At 65.9% G+C, this 19,854-nt stretch overlaps 1 protein-coding gene across 1 annotated transcript; it reads left to right on the top strand.

Moving 5' to 3' along the window:
• The first annotated feature begins 488 nt into the window (after window positions 1-488).
• Window positions 489-10,556, top strand: RHPN1 (rhophilin Rho GTPase binding protein 1). Its single transcript, XM_090283283.1, has 15 exons — window positions 489-737; window positions 4,416-4,519; window positions 5,312-5,440; window positions 5,619-5,694; window positions 6,239-6,316; window positions 6,753-6,877; window positions 6,982-7,148; window positions 7,255-7,448; window positions 7,828-7,984; window positions 8,062-8,172; window positions 8,557-8,751; window positions 9,136-9,212; window positions 9,394-9,540; window positions 9,643-9,804; window positions 10,216-10,556. Exons 1-15 carry the CDS (start codon window positions 657-659, stop codon window positions 10,420-10,422), a joined length of 2,010 nt encoding a protein of 669 aa, XP_090139409.1. The 5' UTR covers window positions 489-656; the 3' UTR covers window positions 10,423-10,556.
• Window positions 10,557-19,854: the final 9,298 nt, after the last annotated feature.

Below are 19,854 nucleotides of genomic sequence, written 5' to 3'. Positions count from 1 at the left end.
GCACCCACCGCGCGGGGCCAGGCCGGAGCCTGCGCCCGCGGCGGAGAGAAGAAAGCGGGCACTGTTCAAGACCTCGCACGGCGCTCGCTCCTTCAACACCGTTGAAGCCCCCATTGTGCACGTCTTTGGACGAGCCCCTTGGAAGGTCCCCGTTGCCGTGGGACGGGACAGATCTGCGCTGCGGCAAACGCGGAGTCTGCGCCAGAGCCGCGCAGTGCGGGCGCGCCCAGGCGCTGGGCCCCGGCACCGCCCGCGAGTTTCGCGTTCTTTTTCCCTTTTCCTCTAACCTCGCCGCTCGCGACGCGGCTGCCTGCGCGTGCGCAGTGCGCGCCCCGCCGCTCGGCGTCGGGCCCGGCGGTTGCCAGGGGTGACCGCATTCCCCTAGGACTCCGTGGGTGGGTGGGCGGGCGGGGCTTGGGCGCCCGGATCCACCTCCCTCGCTCTCTGGTTGGCCGAGGCTGCTGTCCGTCGGAACCTCGGCTGTCGCCTACTGAGCAGCGGAAAGTTTCGCAAGCTCGGCTGGGGCGCCACGCCCCTCTCTCCTGCCCGGCCTGCCACCTGAGACGAGAGGACAGTTCGGGACCCGGTGAGGCGCCCGGGAGGGACCTGCGCGGGCCTCAGCTTCCAGGCGGGGGCGGCCCGAGCGGCGGGCTGCGATGATCCCCGAGGAGAAGCAAGACGGCCGCAGCGCCAGCGAGGAGAGCACCGGGCTGCAGGCGGCTGGCAGCGTCTGCAAGGTGGGCGCACCCGCGGGACTGGGGGGCGCCGGGAGAAGGGTGCCCGGAGCCGGCGCTGCTTCTCCCGTCCGAGCGCAATGCAAGACTCGCAGGTGGTCGCCTTCCACACCTCGCTTGCCCAAGAGGGCAGGCTGGGCGCACCGCTGGGGAAACTGAGGCCCGGCGGAGGGCCAGAACCCGCGCTGCCTGCCTGCGCTGGCTGCTTTCTTGCCTGTTCGGGGTCATGTGCGGGGAGGAGGCAGGAGGCCCCGCTTATGAGGCTCAGGAATGGGGGGAGTTCAATTCCAGCTCACTGTTTTCTCGAAGCTCTTGGGCTCCCCTTCTCCAGCAGGTGTTGGGCTCTGGTCTGGGACAGCTGGGGCCCTGGGTGTGTCCCTGGGCTGTCATTGCACTTTCCCTACAATCTCCCTCTCCCCAGGGCTGTCCGGCTTGGCCCTGGGCACCCAGCTCTGTACTTGATGAAACTTTGAGCTGCAGGCGGTTGAAGCCTCCCAGGTACAGGAAATAGCTGGAGGATTTCACAGCTAGGGAGTTTGTCCTTTCGTCCCCACCCCCGCACATCCGCCCCCTTGTGAAGTCCCTAACTCAGGGGCACTGACTGTGGACTGTGGACAGTGTCCAGAGGAAGCTCTGGAATGGCGGGGGAGGGGTTAGAGACCTCCAGAGTCTGTGTCTGGGGAACAGGGGTACTCTGGCCGACTTGCTCTGCAGCCCGGAAGCTGCGTGTCTCCTCGGGGTCACCTCGAGGCAGCCCCAGTGAGTTGGGCATCCATGCCTCAAGGTCATTCAGTCTGGTGCCACCAGGCAGAGGCCCCACGTGCAGCTACGATGATGCTTTGCCTGCCTTCCCTCTCCCACCTCAGACTGCACAGTGGACCCCAGTTACTCTGTTCGGCTTTTGTGTGCCTGGGGCCTGGGGCCTGGGCCTCCCAAGGAGGAGATGGAGCATGTCAGGTGGGACATGGGCTCCATGTTACTGGCCACGTGATGCTGACCAGACCCCTGGGGGGGCAGGCTTCTCCCTCCTGGCCCCCAAGAGATGCCAGGTGCTGCAGCAACTACATAGAGGGAGAACACTGGTCAGGGGCCCCACAGCACGGGCCCTGGAGAGAGGAGGCCTGTCACCTGCCCCTGTGGACGCAGGTCCTCACAGCGTAGGCAGGCCTGCAGGCGACCTTCAGAGAGAGCGCGTGTCGTTTGGGAGGCTGCTCGCCCACGATGTCCCAGAAGGCTCAGCAAACAGCATTGTCAGGCTCTCTGCCCGGCGGCCACTGGGGAAGGAGGCAGAAACTGCGCCTGGCCTTCTCTCTGGGATGACCCAGCAGTCGGCATGTCCTGCCTTGGGTCCTGACAGGGAGACGCTGGGCTGGGAGCAGGCAGCTGGGGTGTGGACGTGACACCCGGCACACCCTCACACCCTCCTCTTTTAGGTTGCCACGCTCCTTGCCACCTGGGAAGTCTAACCAACCCCTGCCGCTGGGCTGGAGGGAGGCTAATCCCTAGACTGGTTATGATGTCCAGAGTCAGGACAGGACCGGTCAGCCATTTCCATGAAAGCCGTGTCTGGGTCTGGGGCCCCTGTGGGTCAATGTGGGCAGTGTCTCTGTCCCAAAAGTACCGAGAGCAGGTGTCTAGTGGGCACCCTCTGGCCCTGGTGTCCCGTGGGGCCTCACCAGCACCAGGTAGGTGCCCACCAAAGAGCAGCCCGGCCCGGCCAGTTAGAAGGGGCTCTGGGAGGGGTCGACCAGGGACCACTGGTGCCCAGGAGAACCTCAGCGGGGGCGCAGCAGTGGCCACTCGGCTGTCCTGTGTGGCCGATCTGTGGTCGGTCCTGTCTGTGTGGTTGCAGCCACCGGGTCCTGGCAGCAGTGCCCGCCGGCCTCCGTCCCCCTATCAGTGTTTGGGGGTTGGCAGAGGCAGAGGGTGGGGGCTACTGGGCTTCACTCTCCCAGGGTGGCCAGTTCTTGTGTTCAGGGGAGGGGAGGGGTGAGTCCCTGAGGCCAGTGGGACCAGCTGGCAGAGCCAAGCGCTCTGAGAGGAGGAAGCTGGTGTGCCCAGCGTGCGGGCCTCTCCCTGGGAACTGACGGAGGCAGCGTGACCCTGGGGAGGGCGTGGGGCCCTTGCTGTTTGTTCCTGACCCGTCCGGCATAACTGTCTCTCAACTTTCCCCATCTGGCCGCCGCCCATGCTGTTTCCTCCCGGGCTGCCGGGGCCACTGGGCCTGTCCTGTCAGGGCCGCAGCGTGAGGGTGTGGGGGTTCGCTTCTCTGGTCCCCACCCCCTTCCAGTCCAGCTGGGTTTCGGAATGGGGTGAACGCTGGGCACCCAGCATCTGCACCCCTCCCAGCTGGCAGATCTCTCCACTGCAGGGCCAGCTTCCCCAGATGGCCAGGCGTGAGCAGGGCTTTGGTCTGTCCAGTAGCGACCTGGCTCCCGTGGCTCACCCCCATACCTCCTGGCCTGGCAGGCGTGTTAGGGTCAAAGCCGTGTGGGGTGCTGCGGAGCTCAGAGTGGGTGCGCTCGAAGGCTGGGGTTCTCCCACCCCCAACATGCCGCTCCAGGAGCCTCGGACCCCAGAGGCCGAATGAACCACGTTGGAGAGGACAGCGCGACTGAGCCCGCCGCTGCCGCTGCCCAGCACTGCGCTCCGCCCGCCGGTCCCCGCGCCCCCTTGGCGCCCAGGCAGACGGCCGTGGCCACTCACCCAGAACGCTGACGGCCCGCTGGAGGTTTGCAGCTGGCCCTTCAGAAGGAGAGGGGTGCAGCTTTGCCTTTGGCTGGCGCTCCCTCCCCAGATTCTCAGGCCTCCTGCACAGAAGGGGCGGCCGTGGGGACGCTGCTGAGCAGAGGCGCGGGCCCGCAGGGGACACGCTCAGCTGGCAGAGCGGAGGGAGCAGAGCTGTGTTTTGCCTGGTTCCCTGCTGGTGCTACCCCGAGACCAGCCCCCCCCACCGTCTACAGATGAGGGCCTGCCCAGGGCCCCACAGCGGGGCCTCCTCTGCCACCACTGGCAGCCACCAGACCTGTGTCCAGGGAGGGGCCGCCGCCGAGGCGGGCAGGGGCCGGCAGGAGCCTGGCCTGCTGCCTGCGAGCCGAGCGACCCTGGGCCTGCAGCTTGGGCATTTGCCAAAGGGTCCCCACGAGTCAGCTGGCTGGGACGGAGCCCAGCAACAGGGGCAGCGCGGGCCAAGCACCGCACAGAGGGCTGGGCCAGGAGCCAGCCTCCCTCACCCTGCAGGCCTGGCCGCCTCCCCAGCACCCTCCCTCCTGGCCCCATGGTCTGCCAGGGTTCCGTGTGGGCAGGATGGGTCGTGGGGCTGCGGAACGGAATTCCAAAGCACAGAAGGACGTGTGTGAGCTATTGGCTGCCTCCCGTCTGGGGCTCCCAGGCCGACTGGGTACCCAGGCTGGGCTGAGACCCAGAGCCCCATCACACAGCCATGGGCCCTGCAGAATCAGTCCCACTTCTTCCTGGGGCCCCAGTCCCAGCTATGGCCCATACCCACCATGTCCCTCCCGGCCCCCTGCCCTTCTGCCTGGCGCCACCTCCTTAGCCCAGGCTTCATGCTCTCCACCCCTTTCCCTGTGGGCAAGAAACTGCAGCCCAGCTTCAGGGCCTCTGTGCCACGGTGAGTGGCTGCCAGGGGCGGCCGGCCTGTGACCTGTGGCCTCTCTGCAGCGCTGGGACACCCTGGCGCGGACCCAGCAGAGCCGCAGGGCCCATATCCACCAGCAGATCAACAAGGAGCTGCGGATGAGGACGGGCGCCGAGAACCTCTACCAGTGAGCACCAGGGACCCTCACAGAGCAGTGCTGCTGTCCCGGGGTCCCGCAGCCAGGCCCCCGCTGGGTGATGAGGGCAGGCGGTGGCCCAGGCAGTGCCTGCTCTCATGGGCAGGTCTGGGGCAGGGACACCTGAGCTGGTGACCGTGGCCAGTGCAGGCTCCCGAGAATCAGGGCTGGCCTCCCGCCAGGGCCTGGGGCAGCCATGCACTCAGCTAAGGCCTTCACCAGCAGCCCAGGCCTCCGCCTTGGTGCGTCACTGGCAGGGGTCAGCTCAGAGCCAGCTGAGTTTCTTGCTGGGCTGGAGCGGAGCTGGAGGGAGTGTTCCTGCTGGGGTGCGGTGTGGGAGCCCCTGATGTGCCTGTGGTGACTCCGAAGAGGCACTGTTTAGGCTGAGTTCTGGCAGGTGGCCGCTGTCCCAAGGTCTTCCGCTTCCTTAGCAGCCTGGCCTCTCTGTCCGCGCCATCCCGGCCCTAGGTCTGGCCTTCCTAGGGACCCGTGGCCCCTCTGCTGGGCACCAAGACGCAGGCACAGAGGATCTGACGCCTCCCATCCAGGGGCCCATCCAGGGAAGTGGGTTTGGAGTGTCTGCGGGGGTCTCAGCTTGTGTCCTGGAGGAGGGCGCCGGGGGAGGGCGGCTGTGCCCCGGAAGTCCTGGGCCAGAGTCGGAACACACACCACACCGCTGCCCCGGGAATGGGCGCTGGAGCTCAGGCTGGCAGGGCTGCGGCTGACCCACGGGCAGGTGGCCCACTGCAGGGCAGGTGCCTCACCTCAGCCTGGCCTCCCCAGAGCCACCAGCAACACCCGGGTCAGGGAGACAGTGGCCCTGGAGCTGAGCTATGTCAACTCCAGCCTCCAGCTGCTGAAGGAGGAGCTGGAAGAACTGAACTGCAGCACAGACACAGAGGGGCCTGGGAGGTGCGTGCACATGTGTGTGTGCGCACATGTGAGCATGCGTGTGCATGGTGGGAGGTGTGTGATCGGGGCAGCACTGGTGTGATGCGTTTCAGGGAGAGGGTGTTGTGTGTAGCAGAAATGGCCTCTGGGGACAGCAGAGTCCAACCTTAGTGTCTGGACCCAATGCTTCTGGTTCTAGTGAAGGAATCGCTGTCCCTATGATCCCCCTGGGGCTGAAGGAGACCAAGGAGCTGGACTGGTCTGCCGCCCTGATGGTGAGTGCTGGCCTGTGAGCCCTGCGGCCTGGGTGCCTGGCCCCACCCCAGGTCTGCGGTATCTTGGAGGCTTCCGGGGTGGCCATCTGTCTCACGGAACCCATGAGGAAACCGGGGCTCAGAGGGAGGGAGTATCTTACCTGGGACGCCCAGCCTCCAGGCTGTAGGGGTTCTAACTGGGTGGGCGTTGGCAAAAAGCCTACCTTGGATCAGTGCGGCAGAGCTGGTCATTCTGCTAGAAGCCCGAGGACGACCACAGGGTCCCCCGACTCTTGCTCCGAGGGTCCCGTGGCTGGGGGTTGCCCCTGCTGTCTGCCTGTGTTGTGAAAACCCACCGGTTCCCTGGGTCCTCACTGGGGGCTCAGGAGCTGGGGTCCTGAGCCGGCTGGCCGCTGCTCCACGGGCCCCATGCAAAGACACCTCAGTGTCCTCGCCTGTCAAAGGGCCCTTTGCCAGGGCCGGGGCCTGCCCCCACCCCCGTAGGCTTCCCCTTGTCAGGCCGGGAGTCCCCAGGGGAGGCCAGTGCTTGCCCCTCCCTTGTCAGGAGCTGATCTCCAGTCACTTTGGAGAGGACGGCACCTCTTATGCGGCAGAAATCAGGGAGCTGGCGGACCTGCGGCAGGTGAGTAGGCCGCGCCCCGCCCCGCTCCGCCCCACAGGGAGACCAGCCACGCCCAGGTCACGGAGGGCGCTCCGTCGGGGACAGCAAAATGGGGCTCAGTGTCCACATTCACGCTGCAGGAGCCCCAACTTTGGGGCAGCCCCAGGGACACAGGCACACAGGGGCTCCCGTGCGCTCCAGCACCCCTGGCCTGAGGGTGGCTCTGTGCATGCCCGCACTGCAGCCCACAGGGAAGGGCTGCTCCACGCCTGTCCCCTCCCCAGGGACCCTGCCCCCCTCCCTGGGGCCCTCAAGGCCTCCCAGGGCCTGTGCATGGCCGCGTGACCCTGGTGGCTCCCGTGGGGCTGCAGTGTCCAAGGCGGTCCCAGGGTGGTATGCGTGCTGCGGGACGGGCTGGAGGTGGGCCCAGCTGGCTCCAGCACCCCTGCCCCCGCAGGCCATGCGGACGCCCCGCCGGAGCGAGTCGGGCCTGGAGCTGCTCATGGCCTATTACCACCAGCTGTGCCTCCTGGACGCGCGCTTTGTCTGCCCCGCCCGGGGCCTGGGGCTGCTCTTCCACTGGTAGGGCTGAGTGGGGCGCCCTGGGGCCTCCCGGCCTGCACCTCACTTCTGCGTCTTCCAAGTTGTTGTCGCAGAACTCCACCCAGCCCGCCCCAACCCTGCAGGTACGACTCGCTCACGGGGGTCCCAGCCCAGCAGCGAGCCCTGGCCTTTGAGAAAGCCAGCGTGCTCTTCAACATCGGGGCCCTCCACACCCAGATTGGGGCACGGCAGGACCGCTCCCACCCCGAGGGCACCAGCCGCGCCGCGGAGGCCTTTCAGAGGGCTGCTGGTGAGCATGCCCCGACCCCAGGCCCACGGCCACCATGGGCAGGATGGCCCCCAGCTCGCGGGGTGCAGGGCAGCCCCGCTGTGCATTGTGAGCACCCTCTCCGCAGGGGCCTTCCGCCTCCTGAGGGACAAGTTCTCGCACGCGCCCAGCCTCGACATGAGCCCCGCCTCGCTCTCCATGCTGGAGCAGCTCATGATGGCCCAGGCCCAGGAGTGCATCTTCGAGGGTCTCTCGCTGCCGGCCCCTGTGGCCCCCCACGACTGCTTGGCCCAGCTGCGCCTGGCTCAGGAGGCCGCCCAGGTGAGGGCAGGGAGCCCTGTCCCAGCAAGACCCGTACGAGTATCATGGGACCTCCAGTGTGGGCCTGCCCAGCTGTGGCAGCTCAGTGGGCAGGCCGGCCTATGATGGGGGCCGGGCCCAGGCTGTGTGCAGCCAGGGGGTGTCCTGGGCCCAGGGGGGCTGGTCAGGACCCAAGGTCCTGAGTCCCTGCCTCGGGGGCGGCACCAATCAGGGCTGGGGGCAGGCTCTGAGCTGGGCTCAGTTTGGGGCGAGGGCCGGGGCAGGTGGGGGCCAGTCCCCAGGGTGGGAGAGGCGGGTGCCGAGGCTGTTGGACGGGACCTGGCGAGGCTCCTCCTGCGTTCCCTTCAGAGGCCCCTCTGCCCTGCCCTGTCGCCAGCAGGTGGCGGCCGAGTACGAGCTGGTGCACCGGACGATGGCCCAGCCGCCAGTCCAAGACTGCGTGCCGTTTGCCTGGACCAGCCTGGTGCGGGTCAAGACGGAGCACTTCCGTGCCCTGGCCCACTACCACGCGGCCACCGCCCTCTGGGATGGCTCCCGTGAGTGCCCCGCCCCAGGGCCTGGGCACGGGCGAGGCCGCGGCTCCGAGGGGCTCACGGCCCTCTCTGACCCCCAGCGGCTGAGGCAGAGCTCCTGGCACTGGAGCAGGTCTTTCTTGGGCCCCCAGCCCCCTTGGAGCCCCGGTGCCCCGCAGTGCCTCCAGAGCGTGAGGAACGCAGGAAGCTCGGTGAGCCGGCCCCCGGGGCGGGGGGGCGCTGAGTGGCCCACCCCATCCCATTGTTCACAGATCACCCCTTCTGGGGATGCCTGGTGTCTCCAGTCTGGCAGGTGGGGTAGCCAACCTGCCTCCTGGGCGCCCCAGCCTTGTGGGCAGCGCCCAGAGCAGGGGCCCTGGCAGGTGGTGGCACACACGGGGGGCTTGTCCCTGGGCCAGTCATCTGCCCCACCCTTTCCCCCCACCCCCCTGCCCTGGCAGCTCCTTCTGGACTGGCTCTCAGGATGAACCCAGAGTGTCACCTGCCCTCTGGTCACATCCGAGGCAGGGGAGCTGGGCACAGCCTGAGGGCCAGGTGGGCTGTGTGTGACGTGTGTGCCGGCCGCGTCTGCGCAGGCAAGGCCCACCTGAAGCGCGCCATCCTGGGGCAGGAGGAGGCGCTGCGGCTGCATGCCGTGTGCCGCGCCCTGCGCAGGGTGGACCTGCTGCAGGCCGTGCTCGTCCAGGCGCTGCGGCGCTCGCTGGCCAAGTACTCGGAGCTGGACCTGGAGGACGACTTCTTCGAGGCCACCGAGGCCCCTGGCATCCGGCGTGAGCAGCCGGGCCCCTTGGGCTGGGCGTGTCCTGGGCTCGGGAGGTCGGTGGGCAGAGGCCCCTGTAGCTGCGGGTACAGGTGCCAGCACCTCCCTCACCCACGCAGCTCTGAGCACGAAGTGGGCGCTCGGGGGACACCCATGTCGCAGCCTCCTTGCTCCGTGTCCCCCTCCCCGCACCTGATTTGGACCCTGGGGGGAGCTATGGCCTGGGAGACAGACACCCCCAGGCAAGAACTACCTGGGGCTCCTCCCACTAAGTGGGCCCTGGATGTCTCAGATGAACCCGTGTCACCCGCTCTGCTGTGGCTGAGCCGTGTCCGGCGCCCGGGGGCCTGTGAGCCTGGGCTCAGCCCTGTGTGCCCTCCCCTTCACCCTCCAGCTAAGACACACCAGCAGCCAGAGGTCAGGGCGCCCAGCCTGTCCCGGGTGAAGGTGGCCGATATCTTCCACCGGCTGGTGAGCACCCTGCCCGTGTCCCCTGCCCTGGGCAAGGCCCCCCCACAGGCCCTGTGGGTGACCCTGCCTGGAGCCTCGAGGGTTCCTGGCCCAGGATGCAGAGACTGGGGTGGGGGCGTTACAGGCCAGGGCTCCTCCTAGAGGACCGCCCAGCCAGGCCATGGCCTGTGACGCCCCCCAGGGCCCCCCGTCCGTGTTCTCAGTCAAGAACCGCTGGCGGCTGGTGGGTCCCGTCCACGTGACCCGAGGGGAGGGTGGCTTTGGCTTCACGCTGCGGGGAGACTCGCCCGTGCTCATCGCTGCGGTCATTCCCGGGGGCCACGCTGCGGTAAGGGCTGCTCCCCGGGGCTCCTGTGAAGGGGAAGCCAGGACCGTGGCCGGGCTGGGGTGTCTGTGGGGACGCCGACCCAGACGTCCCTGTGCCCCGCAGGCGGCCGGCCTGCAGGAAGGCGACTACATCGTGTCTGTGAATGGGCAGCCGAGCAGGTGGTGGAAGCATGCGGAGGTGGTGGCCCAGCTGCAGGGCGTGGGCGCGGAGGGCGTGAGCCTGCAGGTGGCGGCCCTGCTGCCCGGCGCCGAGCCGCCCAGCACGGTGAGCCCTGGGTCTGGGCGCTGTCCCCACGCCCTCGGCCCGCCTGCTCCTCTCCTCCAGGCTCCGGGCGTCCGCAGGGACCGCCAGGGCCTTGGAGAGAGACTGGTGCATCAGCACCCTCCCCTTGGTGGCCAGGCCGTGGTCGCCCAGACGCAGCCCCAGGCCACCCCTCCAGGGGCCTGTGACCCCACACCCCTGAGGCTCCGGGCGGAGGTGCAGCCGCAGGGGCTCTGACCCATGGCTTTCACCCACCCCAGCGTGGCACGCCTGTGGGGCCCCGCTGTGGGGCTGCCCTCACGTGAACCCGGACCTTCTCCTGACACACCCCTCACCCCCTGTCCCACTCGCCAGGCTGGCCACAGTTGAGCCGAGCCAGGGCTGCCAACCGCTGCCTGTCTGTTCCCACTGCAGGGGGACCGGCGGCCAGCCCTGCGGGGGCTCCTGCGGAGCCAGAAGGAGTGCGGCTGGGAGGTGCCAGCGCCCAGGGGAGCCGGCCCCAGGCCCTTCCTTGGCTGGAGCCGCAAGGCCAAGCAGGGCAAGCTTGGCGGGAGGCTGTGCCCCACCCCTGACCCATGCGCAGCCCCGCCCTCACCCTCCGGGTGTCCGGGGAGGCAGTGAGGGGCGGGCCCCCCACACAGCTGGGCCCCAGCACAGTCTGCAGCCGGCTGGGGACAGGGACCCCCCACTGTGGCCTCCCCCATCTGCTGCCCAGCCCAGTGCCCGAGCTGTTCATTAAAGACCGTGACAGATGAGGTGTGTCTGAACCCCGTGCGGAGGGATGGGGCACTGCACCCGCACGGAAGGGTCCCTGGTGCCCTGGACGCTGAGCCCCGGGGCCAGAGGCCGTCTCTAGGCTGCCCCGTCCTAAGAATGGCAGCTTCCCAGGTGGGCTGGGGGTGCCCAGATGCTTGTCTTGGAGCCTGCAGGAGCCACCCCCAGAGCTGCGGGTCCCTGCAGCCCAGGCCCCTCCCCCTGCTCGGCCCCGTCCCTAGCCCACCAGGCACCCACAGCCCGGGCGCGGCTCAGCGGGAGCACCTTCTCACCCGTCCCTGCCTTCACTCAGCAGCCCCCGTGCGGACAGTGTGGCCTCCCCTCCCAGCAGGGCCCCAGAGAGGCCCACTCCTGCAACACCCATTACTGCCCCCCTTTGCAGGGACAGGGACCCAGTCCCCCCGGCCCCCCGGCCCCCCACCCCCGTGAGCTCATCCCAACCTGCCTCCCGCTTTTGCCTCAAGGACCTAGACCTTACCCCAGCCGCATCTGCTGCCCTGTGCCTGCCTCCCCCCGGCCCCCGGCTCTGCCCACCCCACTGCCCCACCTTGAACCCCCCCTGAGGCCCTCAGCCTCCTGGGCCCAGGGCCATCACCGAGGGGCACCCCCAGCCCACCTCAGCCCCCTCGGGCACCTGTGACACCAGCTGGGTTCCTCCGACAGGGAGCCCTCAGTGTCCCCGGGCTGCATACACAGGATGGGGGGGTGGCAACCCCAAAGGCTAGCAGCAGGCAAACTTCCCTGGGCCCCTCAGAACCTGGACCCAAGCACTAGGGGGCGGCGGCGGGGGGCGGGAGGCGGGAGGCCCCGCGGAGTGCGCGCTGGTGGGTGGGCGTGCAGATCGGGATAGTGGGTTGAGCCGGTCAGGGTCACTGTGGCCACCAGGGGGCAGCCGCTGCCTGTGCCATCGGCCCCAGGAGGAGGGATCTTCAGCAGGGGCGGGTTTGGGGGGGCGCAGATTCAGGAGAGCAACGAAGCCCCCCGCCCCCGCAGGCGGAGACCCAGCCCCTCTCTGCTGCCTCCCCCCTCCTGCCTTCAGACGTCTCCCTGTCTCCTCCATGGGGTCCCCAGGGAGGAGCAGCCTGCGGGCCCCGGGCCCTTTGTCAGCCGCCTCTCCCGCGTTAGCGCTGCCGGTGGGGTGGGGTGGGGCAGAGTGGGTGCAGCCAGAGGCACAGGCGTGTCCCCGCGACCCACCCGCCTCTCCTGGGAGAATGCCCCTCTCAGCAGAACCAGCAGCCAAGGTCACCTCAGCGCGTATTAATTTGATTAATAAAACTGTGTGTCAGGTAGGCCATTACCTGCTAATCTGGGATGACAGGGCTCGCAGGGCCTGTCCGGGAGGACGCAGTGACTCCCCGGCCTCCACGGCCCGTCGACACCAGCAGCACTTGGGCCTGGGGAGAGCTGGAGGGGAGCAGGACCTGCCTCCAGCCTCTTGCAGGGGGCTGTTTGCGGGGGCCCAGCCTCCCCAAAGACCGTGACCCTCCCCACAGCGAACAGCCTGTGGTGCACAGCCCCACCCCGCCCTGCACACCTGGCCGCGCGCCTGGCACCCTGCTCCGGGAGGGCCCAGGGCTGAGGTCCAGGGCTCTGGGCTGGCAGAAGCCACAGCAGTCAGCCGGGGCCTGCCCTGACCCCAGGAACAATGCTGCAGCCCCGGGACCAGGGCTTGGAGGAGAGGACAGTGGCCTGGCGCTGGCACCATGGGTGACCCTCAGCAGCGCTCCCTCCGCCAGCAGGACTCAGAGCCCAGTCAGCGCCTGCCCGGCGTGTGCTGGGGCTGGAGACCGGTCCAGCCTGGGTGCGGGGGCTGCGCCCATGAGGTCCCGCCGGGACAAAGGTCCTTCTCAAGTGGCAGTGGCTGCTTTGACTGGGGCGGGTTCGTGGGTGTGCACACGTGTGCGTGTGCGCGTGTAACGGATGTGTGCCTGCTGGGTCCGTCCACTGCGTTCCAGTGGCTCAGGGAACCTGGTCTGTTCCCCTGCGCCTGTCACCACGCGGAAGCTGCAACCTGACTCCCGCGCTGCCTGTGCTCTCTGCCCCCCCCCCTTGGTTTCCAGCTGGCCCCCCTCAACCTTCCTTGGACATGGCCACACCTCAGGTCCTCGTCTGGGGCTTAGCCCACATTTTCTGGCCCAGCCACATCACCGTTGGTCACTGTCACGTCAGGCCACCGACAGGGACTGCATCAGCTCATCCACAAGCTCCATAAACACCTGGACAGATTCGGCGACCTGGCGGAGCGTCCCACGCGTGTGCTGCCATCCACGGAGGCAGCAGCAAGACACTGCCTGGCTCCCTGGCGCCCAGCACAAGCAGGCCCGTGGGCACCGCGGGAGGAGAGCAGGGCTGCGCACGAGGATGCGAGCACGTGTGCGGGGCCTGTGGGGCTGGGATGCCGGGAAGTCCCCAGTGCGTGCCCCCGCGGCGCCCACGCGCTCCTGAGCGCACCCCGGAGGCGCTGCGGCCCACGCAGGGACGTCTCATTTTCCAGAGCGAGAGCGCCCCGTGATCCTTTTTGCTTTGCCAACAGAAAACTGCGGAGAGAGGAAAAGGCAACTCCGTTTCGCTTGGGTCAGCAGTGAGCCGGGCGCAGAGATTAATGTGTGGAGAGGCGCGCAGCGGAAGGGAGTCTGAGCGGGTCTGGGAGGCGGAGGGGGCGCGCGGGGACTGCGCTCAGGATCGACCTGATGAACAGGGCAAGGAGTCCCTTCCCAGCCTTCCCCTGACCCCCCCCCGCCCCCCGCTTTCAATTCACTCTCTCCCGTGCTGCACCCTACCCACTCCCGTCCCCCCAACCCTGGCCCCTATCCAGCCCCCCACTCCCTCCCCCACTGCCCACCCAGGCGCCTCCACCTCAGCAGCCTCAGTCTACCCTCCATGCCCCCAAATGGCACCGGGGACCCACGGCCAGTCTGAGAGGGGGCGAGATGCCTCCAAACTGCACAGCCGCCTGGGGGACCCACAGGTGGGCGCAGGGGAGAAGCAGAAGTTCTCCCAGAGTGCCTGTGAGGCCCTGTCCCACGGGAGCGGGGGGGGGGGGGCGGGGGCCTTACTTGCTGCCTGACTGTGGTGGGCTCCATGGGGGCCCCAGAGACTCAGCCGCCGGGAGCCTGTGAACATGCTCTTGGCTTGGGAAAGGGTCCTCACGTATGTAATTAAGAATCTGGGGTGAGGCCGTCCTGAATGAGCCCAGGACCCTGAATCCATTGACAGGTGTCACTGTGAGAGACAGGAGAGGACAGGAGGTGGAGCGAAGGACAGTCTGGAGGCCCCGGTGCTGGAAAAAAACAGGCGGGGTCCCACCCTGGAGCCACCTTGATAGGCCTTGCGCCTCCAGAACTGGCAGAGGGAGTTTCTGTTGTTTTAAGGCTCCCAGTTGATGGTAATTTATTAGGACAGTTGCAGAAGCCAGGGCACCAGCCTCACACGGGTCCATGTGTCCGGGCCTCGGCTTCCCCTTCTGTAGGGCAGACCTACTCAGACAGGACCTCCGGGGCTGGAGTGGAGCGGGGGGCTCAGCCCGGGACACCAGGGAGAAGCACCCCCACACTGGGAAGGCTGCCCCACCCCCAGGTCCTGAGGTGCATGGCTGGGCCACCCTGAGTCACAGTGGCCTGGACACCTGTATTTGGGGGCTGTCCAGGGAGCTGCTTGCATGTCTGGAACTGGATGGGGAGCCAGTCTGGGAGGAGAATGTGGAGGAGGAATGGCCAGGACAGGCCAGCAGTGCAGGGTGATGTCCCAGAGAGCAGAGGCTGCAGCTGCTGGGGTGGGGTGGGAACTGGGGGGCACGGGGGGCAGGGAAAGCGGTCAGCTCTGTGTCCCCACCTCCAGGCCCCAGGGCCAGCCCTGCTGAAAGAGCTGGGGGCTGGAGCTGCAGGCCCCAGTGAGCGGGGGGCCCGAGGTCTCTCTGGAGGATGGAGGTGGGCGTGGGGCCCAGGAGGGGCAGGGCCACTGGTCTGGGAGCCCAGGGCCAGGGTGCCATGGTGGAAGGAGGCTAGACTAGAGGCCTGGGCAGCCTGCGCTGAAGGTCAGCCCCCCCTGGGGCCAGGAGGGAGGCCTTGGCAGGACACCTGGCTAGGAGCGGGATCTCCCTGCCTGTTTCGCCCTTGTCTCCAGCTGTCTGTCCTGGAGGCTGTGCTGTGTGCTCAGGGGTCCTGGGGGCAGGGGCGGGCCCACCCTGGGAGCAGGCCAAGCACAGTGCCGTGTTTGCCTGGGGAGGGCTGCCAGCCCCCCACCCGAGTCCCGCCACCCCTCCCTCTAGCCCCGGTGGCTGAGCCAGACATGCATTAAGGCAAGAGTGACTTATCGAGCTGTCAGGGGGAGCATTTTAAGACAGAATTATAGGGGAGAGGAAAAAGATTTTTACCAAATTAATGAAAAATCAATCTGGCTTCAAAAATCCATTAGCCTTCATAATGCACCGGTTGCGGGCGGAGCCGCGCGATCCATAGCTGCCGTTAAATACCGGCCACGCGCCCCTCCCCGGCCGCCATTCATCACCCTCCGTGTTTACTTCTGAGACTGACACCTGCTGCCCTGCCCCCCAGCTTCCAGCTGACCCCAAACCCTGCCGCTGTGCACAGGGCGGGGACATGGGACCTCTGGGGTGCGGGTGGGCAGGGGTGGTGTCCTTGTTGGCTCAGGGGGTCGCAGTGGAGGCCGCGTGGCTGTGGGTGTGTGCTCAGGGGTCAGTGTTGCCGATGACGGCGTCACTGGCTGTGGAGGCAGGGTGGGTTCCGTGTGGGTGGCCGGGAGGCTGCGGCCACGGGCAGTCTCTGTGTGACAGCCTGTGGCATGCCTGTCCCCCCCTCCCACCCCACGGGCAGCCACTGGGCAGCAGGACCCGCACTGACCCACGTCCCACAGCAGGCGGCCAGGCAGGGCTGTCAGGCGCTGCCCCAGGGACTCCCCGTCCGAGAGGCAGTGGCCCGGCAGAGAGTGGCCGTCGGAGGCACCATGGGAGGGAAGCTGGTTGGTCGTTGTTTTTATTAAACTGGCAACTTCCTCTTTCTCGTGTCTCTGGGAACCGGACCAACCTTTTTTTTTTTTTTTAAGTATATTTTATTGATTATGTTGTTCCAGTAGTCCCAATTTTTTCTTTCCTTTGCTCCCCTCTGCCCAGTACCCCCTTCCCTCCAGCAATCCCATCCCCATTAGCTCATGTCCATGGGTCGTGCATATAAGTTCTTTGGCTTCACCCTTTCCTGTATTATTATTAACGTCCCCCTGTCTATTTTGTACCAACCGATTATGCTTCTTAGTCCCTGCACCGTTTCCCCATTTCTCCCCCACCCCTTCCAGCTGATAACCCTCCAAGTGATCCCCACACCTGTGATTCTGTTCATGTTCTGGTTTGCTTAGTTGGATTTTGTTTTTATTTTTCAGATTCAGTTGTTGATAGTTGTGAGTTTGTTGTCATTTTAATATTCATAATTTTGATCTTTTTCTTAAATCTCTTTGACATTTCATATAATAATGGCTTGGTGATGACGAACTCCTTCAGCTTTACCTTGTCTGGGAAGCATTTCCTCTGCCCTTCCATTCTAAGTGATAGCTTTGCTGGGTAGAGTAATCCTGGCTGTAGGTCCTTGCTTTTCATCACCTTGAATACTTCTTGCCAGTCCCTTCCTGCCTGCAAAGTTTCTTTTGAGAAATCAGCTGAAAGTCTTACAGGCACCTCTTTGTAGGTGAGTCTCTGCTTTTCTCTTGCTGTCTTTAAGAGTCTCTCTTTATCTTTCACCTTTGTCATTTTAATTTTGATGTCTTGGTGTGGTCCTCCTTGGGTCCAGCTTGTTGGGTACCATCTGTGCTTCCTGGACTTGTATGTCTATTTCCTTTGCCAAATTTGGAAAGTTTCCTTTATTATTTTCTCACATAAGCTTTCATTTTCTTGCTCTTCCCCTTCTCCTTCTGGCACCCCTATGATTCCGATGTTGGCACGTTTAAAGTTGTCCCAGAGGTTCCTAAGCCTCTCATTTTTCTCAATTCTTGTTTCCTCTTCTTCCCTTATGTGTTTACCATTCTCAAGCATATCTGTCAAGCTGGTGAGCATCTTTATCACCAGCGTTTTAAACTCTATGTCTGTATCTCCTTGTCTCTTAGTTCTCCCACTGGAACCTTGATCTGTACCCTCTTTTAGGCCATACTTCTCTTGTCTCCTCATCTTGACAGGCTCCTGTGTTTGTTTGTCTCCACATCCCAGGTAGAGCTCCTGCTCCTGTTACATTGTAAGGGGTGGAGCCTTAGGGATTTGTCAGTACAGGGCGACCTGTTTCACCAGATTGTGGTGCTGTGGGTGGGGGAGGGGTCTGAGAGGGAACAATGCTGCTTGCTCAGCACTCGCCCCTTTTCCAGGCACTACTCCCACTTCCGTATGGGGCTCTGTCCAGGCACTACTCCCACTTCCGTATGGGACCAGAGCCCCTCTAGCTGCTGCTCTGGCCGTCGTTCCCAGAGTGGGTGGGTCTGCAGACGTTCTAGGACTGTGGGGCCCTTTAAACAAGCTGACTCAGGTGAGAGACCGGCAGTTTCTGCCTCCGCCCCAGTCAGAAACAATGAGGCTTGATTTTCCCCGGCGCTGGGACCGTGAGCTGCGTGGTCTGGTGAGGAGCTGGGAACACTCCCCAGGTGTCCCTCTTGACTTTTTAAAACATGTGACTGCGCTTTCTGCCAGCCCGCTGCTGCTGCCACTGCTGCCGCCACCACACCGCGTCCTCTCTGCCCTGGCTCTGCCCTCCTACCTGTCTGGATGAGTATTTCTTCTTTATATCTTGGTTTGTTGGACTTCCATGCAGCTCAGTTTTCTGGAACTTCTGGGTGTCTCTAGTTTTGAGGTAGTCGTAGTCCTTCTTAGTGGTGGAGGGAGATGCAGCATGTCTGTCTACCCCTCCGTCTTGGCCGGAAGTCCTGGAACTGTCTTAACACTCTGCTCCGCTGCCCCAGATCCATGTCCCCAGCAGCCTCACCCCCCCGACCCTACACGGGGAGGCCCAGCAGCACCTCCTGTCCCCTTGACACCCAGCTCCCCCCATGGCATCTTCTGGCTTGGACTGTGACAGGACAGCCCCCTCTGGCCTGGCCTGGGGTAGACAGAGGGAACGAAGCCCAGGGGTGGGTTTGTGGCAGGTGCTGTGGTAACCTGGGGGTGCCGGGGACATGGAGAGGATGGTGTTTGGGGCCCCAGCTTCTGGGGGGCAGGGCAGAGCTGGGGCACAGGGAGAGCCTGTGGGCCCGGGGCTGCCCCGCACCCACCCGCTGGGGCTTGCTGTGGGAGGCAGCCCCTGGGGAGACCTGGTACCAGGATGGGGTACACTCAGGGGACCCCAGCCCATGTCACTGCCATGACCCAGAGGGTGACTGCCCCAGTCGACGAGCACAGGGGATGTGGGCAACATCCGCTCCCCAGCTCTGGGTCTCCGACCACAGGGCAGTCCGCTCAGGGATCCCGCTGCCCACCCCTCATCCAGCCCTGCCGGAGCCAGACAGTCGTGGCGCTGTGGGCTGTGGTCTCGTGGATCAAATCCCAATTCATTAGCGGTGCAGGTGGGGGGGCAGGAGGGTGGGTGCGGGCGGGGCCGAGGCCCATCTTGTTTTCCGGGAGGCCTGGCTGCCTGACTCCAGAGGCTTCCAGACCCCACTCAGTCCACCTGCTTCCATAATCAATCTGGTGGGTGGCAGAGGCCTCCCACCCATCCCTGAGGCAGGCAGAGGTGGGAGGGCGGCATGAGGGCAGTACAGGGTGACCTGAAGCTGGGCCTGCCTCTGAGGAGGGGGGTAGGGGCCCATGTCATAGCCCAGCCCTTTTCCTCCTGGGACCCCTGCAGCTCCCCGCTCCGTGTCTGGCATGTCCGAGGCCCCCACTCCCTGCTTCCCCCCTCCTGCGCCTCTCCTCCCTGCAGCCTGTGTCATGGCATACACGCCCCTCCCTCTGTCACTGGGTCCCCGCCTGTCCTTGGGAGGCACCCGTCTCCTCTCACCCTCAGAGTGGCTTGGCAGCGTGCCCAACCGGCTCCCCCCTCGCCTGAAGCGAGGGCGCCCCTGCCCAGCAGGAACAGTGTGCCAGGTACTCCGGGGCCTCACCAGGCCTCAGCTCTGCCCCCGGGCCTGTGCCGGGCAGCGCGGGGGTCGGCCTTCAGGGTGGGCCTCTCCACCTCCGAGCACTGACCCCGCCCCCGCCTTCCCTGGGGCCCCACGGGGCGGCCAGCGTCTCTGATCAATGCGAGGCACATCCTGAGCCCGGCGGATCTGCTGACCCAGGCCGCTGGCCCCGTCCCGTCCTTCCTTGTCAATAGTGTACCATCCGGCCCTGCGCTGTCCTCCGACCCCCAGGGAGCCGGGCAGGATGAATGCTGATGGCCCAGCCTGGCAGCCACAGGGGCGCAGCCCCACGAGCAGCCTCAGCTCCCCAGTGGCCCCCGGGGCTGCCGAGGCCTCCGCAGATCTCGCTGCCAGGACTTGCCATGACCTTTGGGACAGTGACTGCCAGCCTCCAAGGCCTCGCCACTCAGTGTTGCTGATGACAGTGTCGCTGGCAGACCTCAGGGTGGGGCCAGGGCCCTGGGAGGAATGGCCAGGCCAGAGCACTCCCCTCAGAGAGCTTTCCGATGGCCAAGGCCATCCCAGCTAGTGGGACCAGGGAGGACCAGTTCCATCACAGGGCAGGCCATGAGGGGGATATGACCCTGTTTGGCAGAGGGCCGCCACCCACTGTCCCCCAAAAAGGGATGGAGCTCCCCACCCAACGTGTCTTACCTCCCCACTTCCGTGAGGGGGGCTCCCTGCCCTGGTCCCTGAGTTCAGCAAGCCTGTGGGCAAGCCTGGCCCAGGTAGGCACAGCGGGCAGGGCTGCAGCCTGAGCTGGGCGGGGCCTCCCACCAAGGGCATGAGGAGGGGGTCACGGCCAGGGCAGTGGGGCAGGGGTCTTGAGGGACAGCCTGAGTTAGTGCCAGTCTCAGGCGCCTGCCACCCTCCCTCTGGGCCCTCGGCACTCTCACCTCCCCAGGGGTTCTCCTGCTCTGGGGGTGGTGGCAGGGCCCAGGAGCCCCTCCTTGCCCCTCTTGCCCCTCCTCCTCCTAACCTGACTCCGAAGGGGGCATCTCAAGCACTTCCCAGGAGAAGGGGTAAGTGGCCATGCTGGAGAAGCCCCCCATTTCAGTCCCAAGGTCCGACCATGGCTGCCCTTCATGTTCTGCACAGGGACAGTCCGGGCCCCTGGGAAGCCGAGGTGCGGGGAGGGGGTGTGACCATGGGGGCTCCCGGGCTCCTCTTTTGTAG

Source organism: Furipterus horrens, unplaced genomic scaffold, assembly GCF_987537825.1.
Source record: "Furipterus horrens unplaced genomic scaffold, mFurHor1.1.pri manual_scaffold_7, whole genome shotgun sequence".
Classification (NCBI taxonomy): domain Eukaryota; kingdom Metazoa; phylum Chordata; class Mammalia; order Chiroptera; family Furipteridae; genus Furipterus; species Furipterus horrens.
Note: the sequence above shows the minus strand (reverse complement) of the source record. Positions and strands in the feature narration are given on the sequence as shown.

Bases quoted from the DNA above. Each gene is read 5' to 3' on its own strand.
- RHPN1 (XM_090283283.1), top strand. From the start codon at position 657: ATGATCCCCGAGGAGAAGCAAGACGGCCGCAGCGCCAGCGAGGAGAGC. The intron at 8,173-8,556 runs GTGAGCCGGCCC...GCGTCTGCGCAG, and splicing joins TGAGGAACGCAGGAAGCTCG to GCAAGGCCCACCTGAAGCGC. The intron at 9,805-10,215 runs GTGAGCCCTGGG...TTCCCACTGCAG, and splicing joins GCGCCGAGCCGCCCAGCACG to GGGGACCGGCGGCCAGCCCT.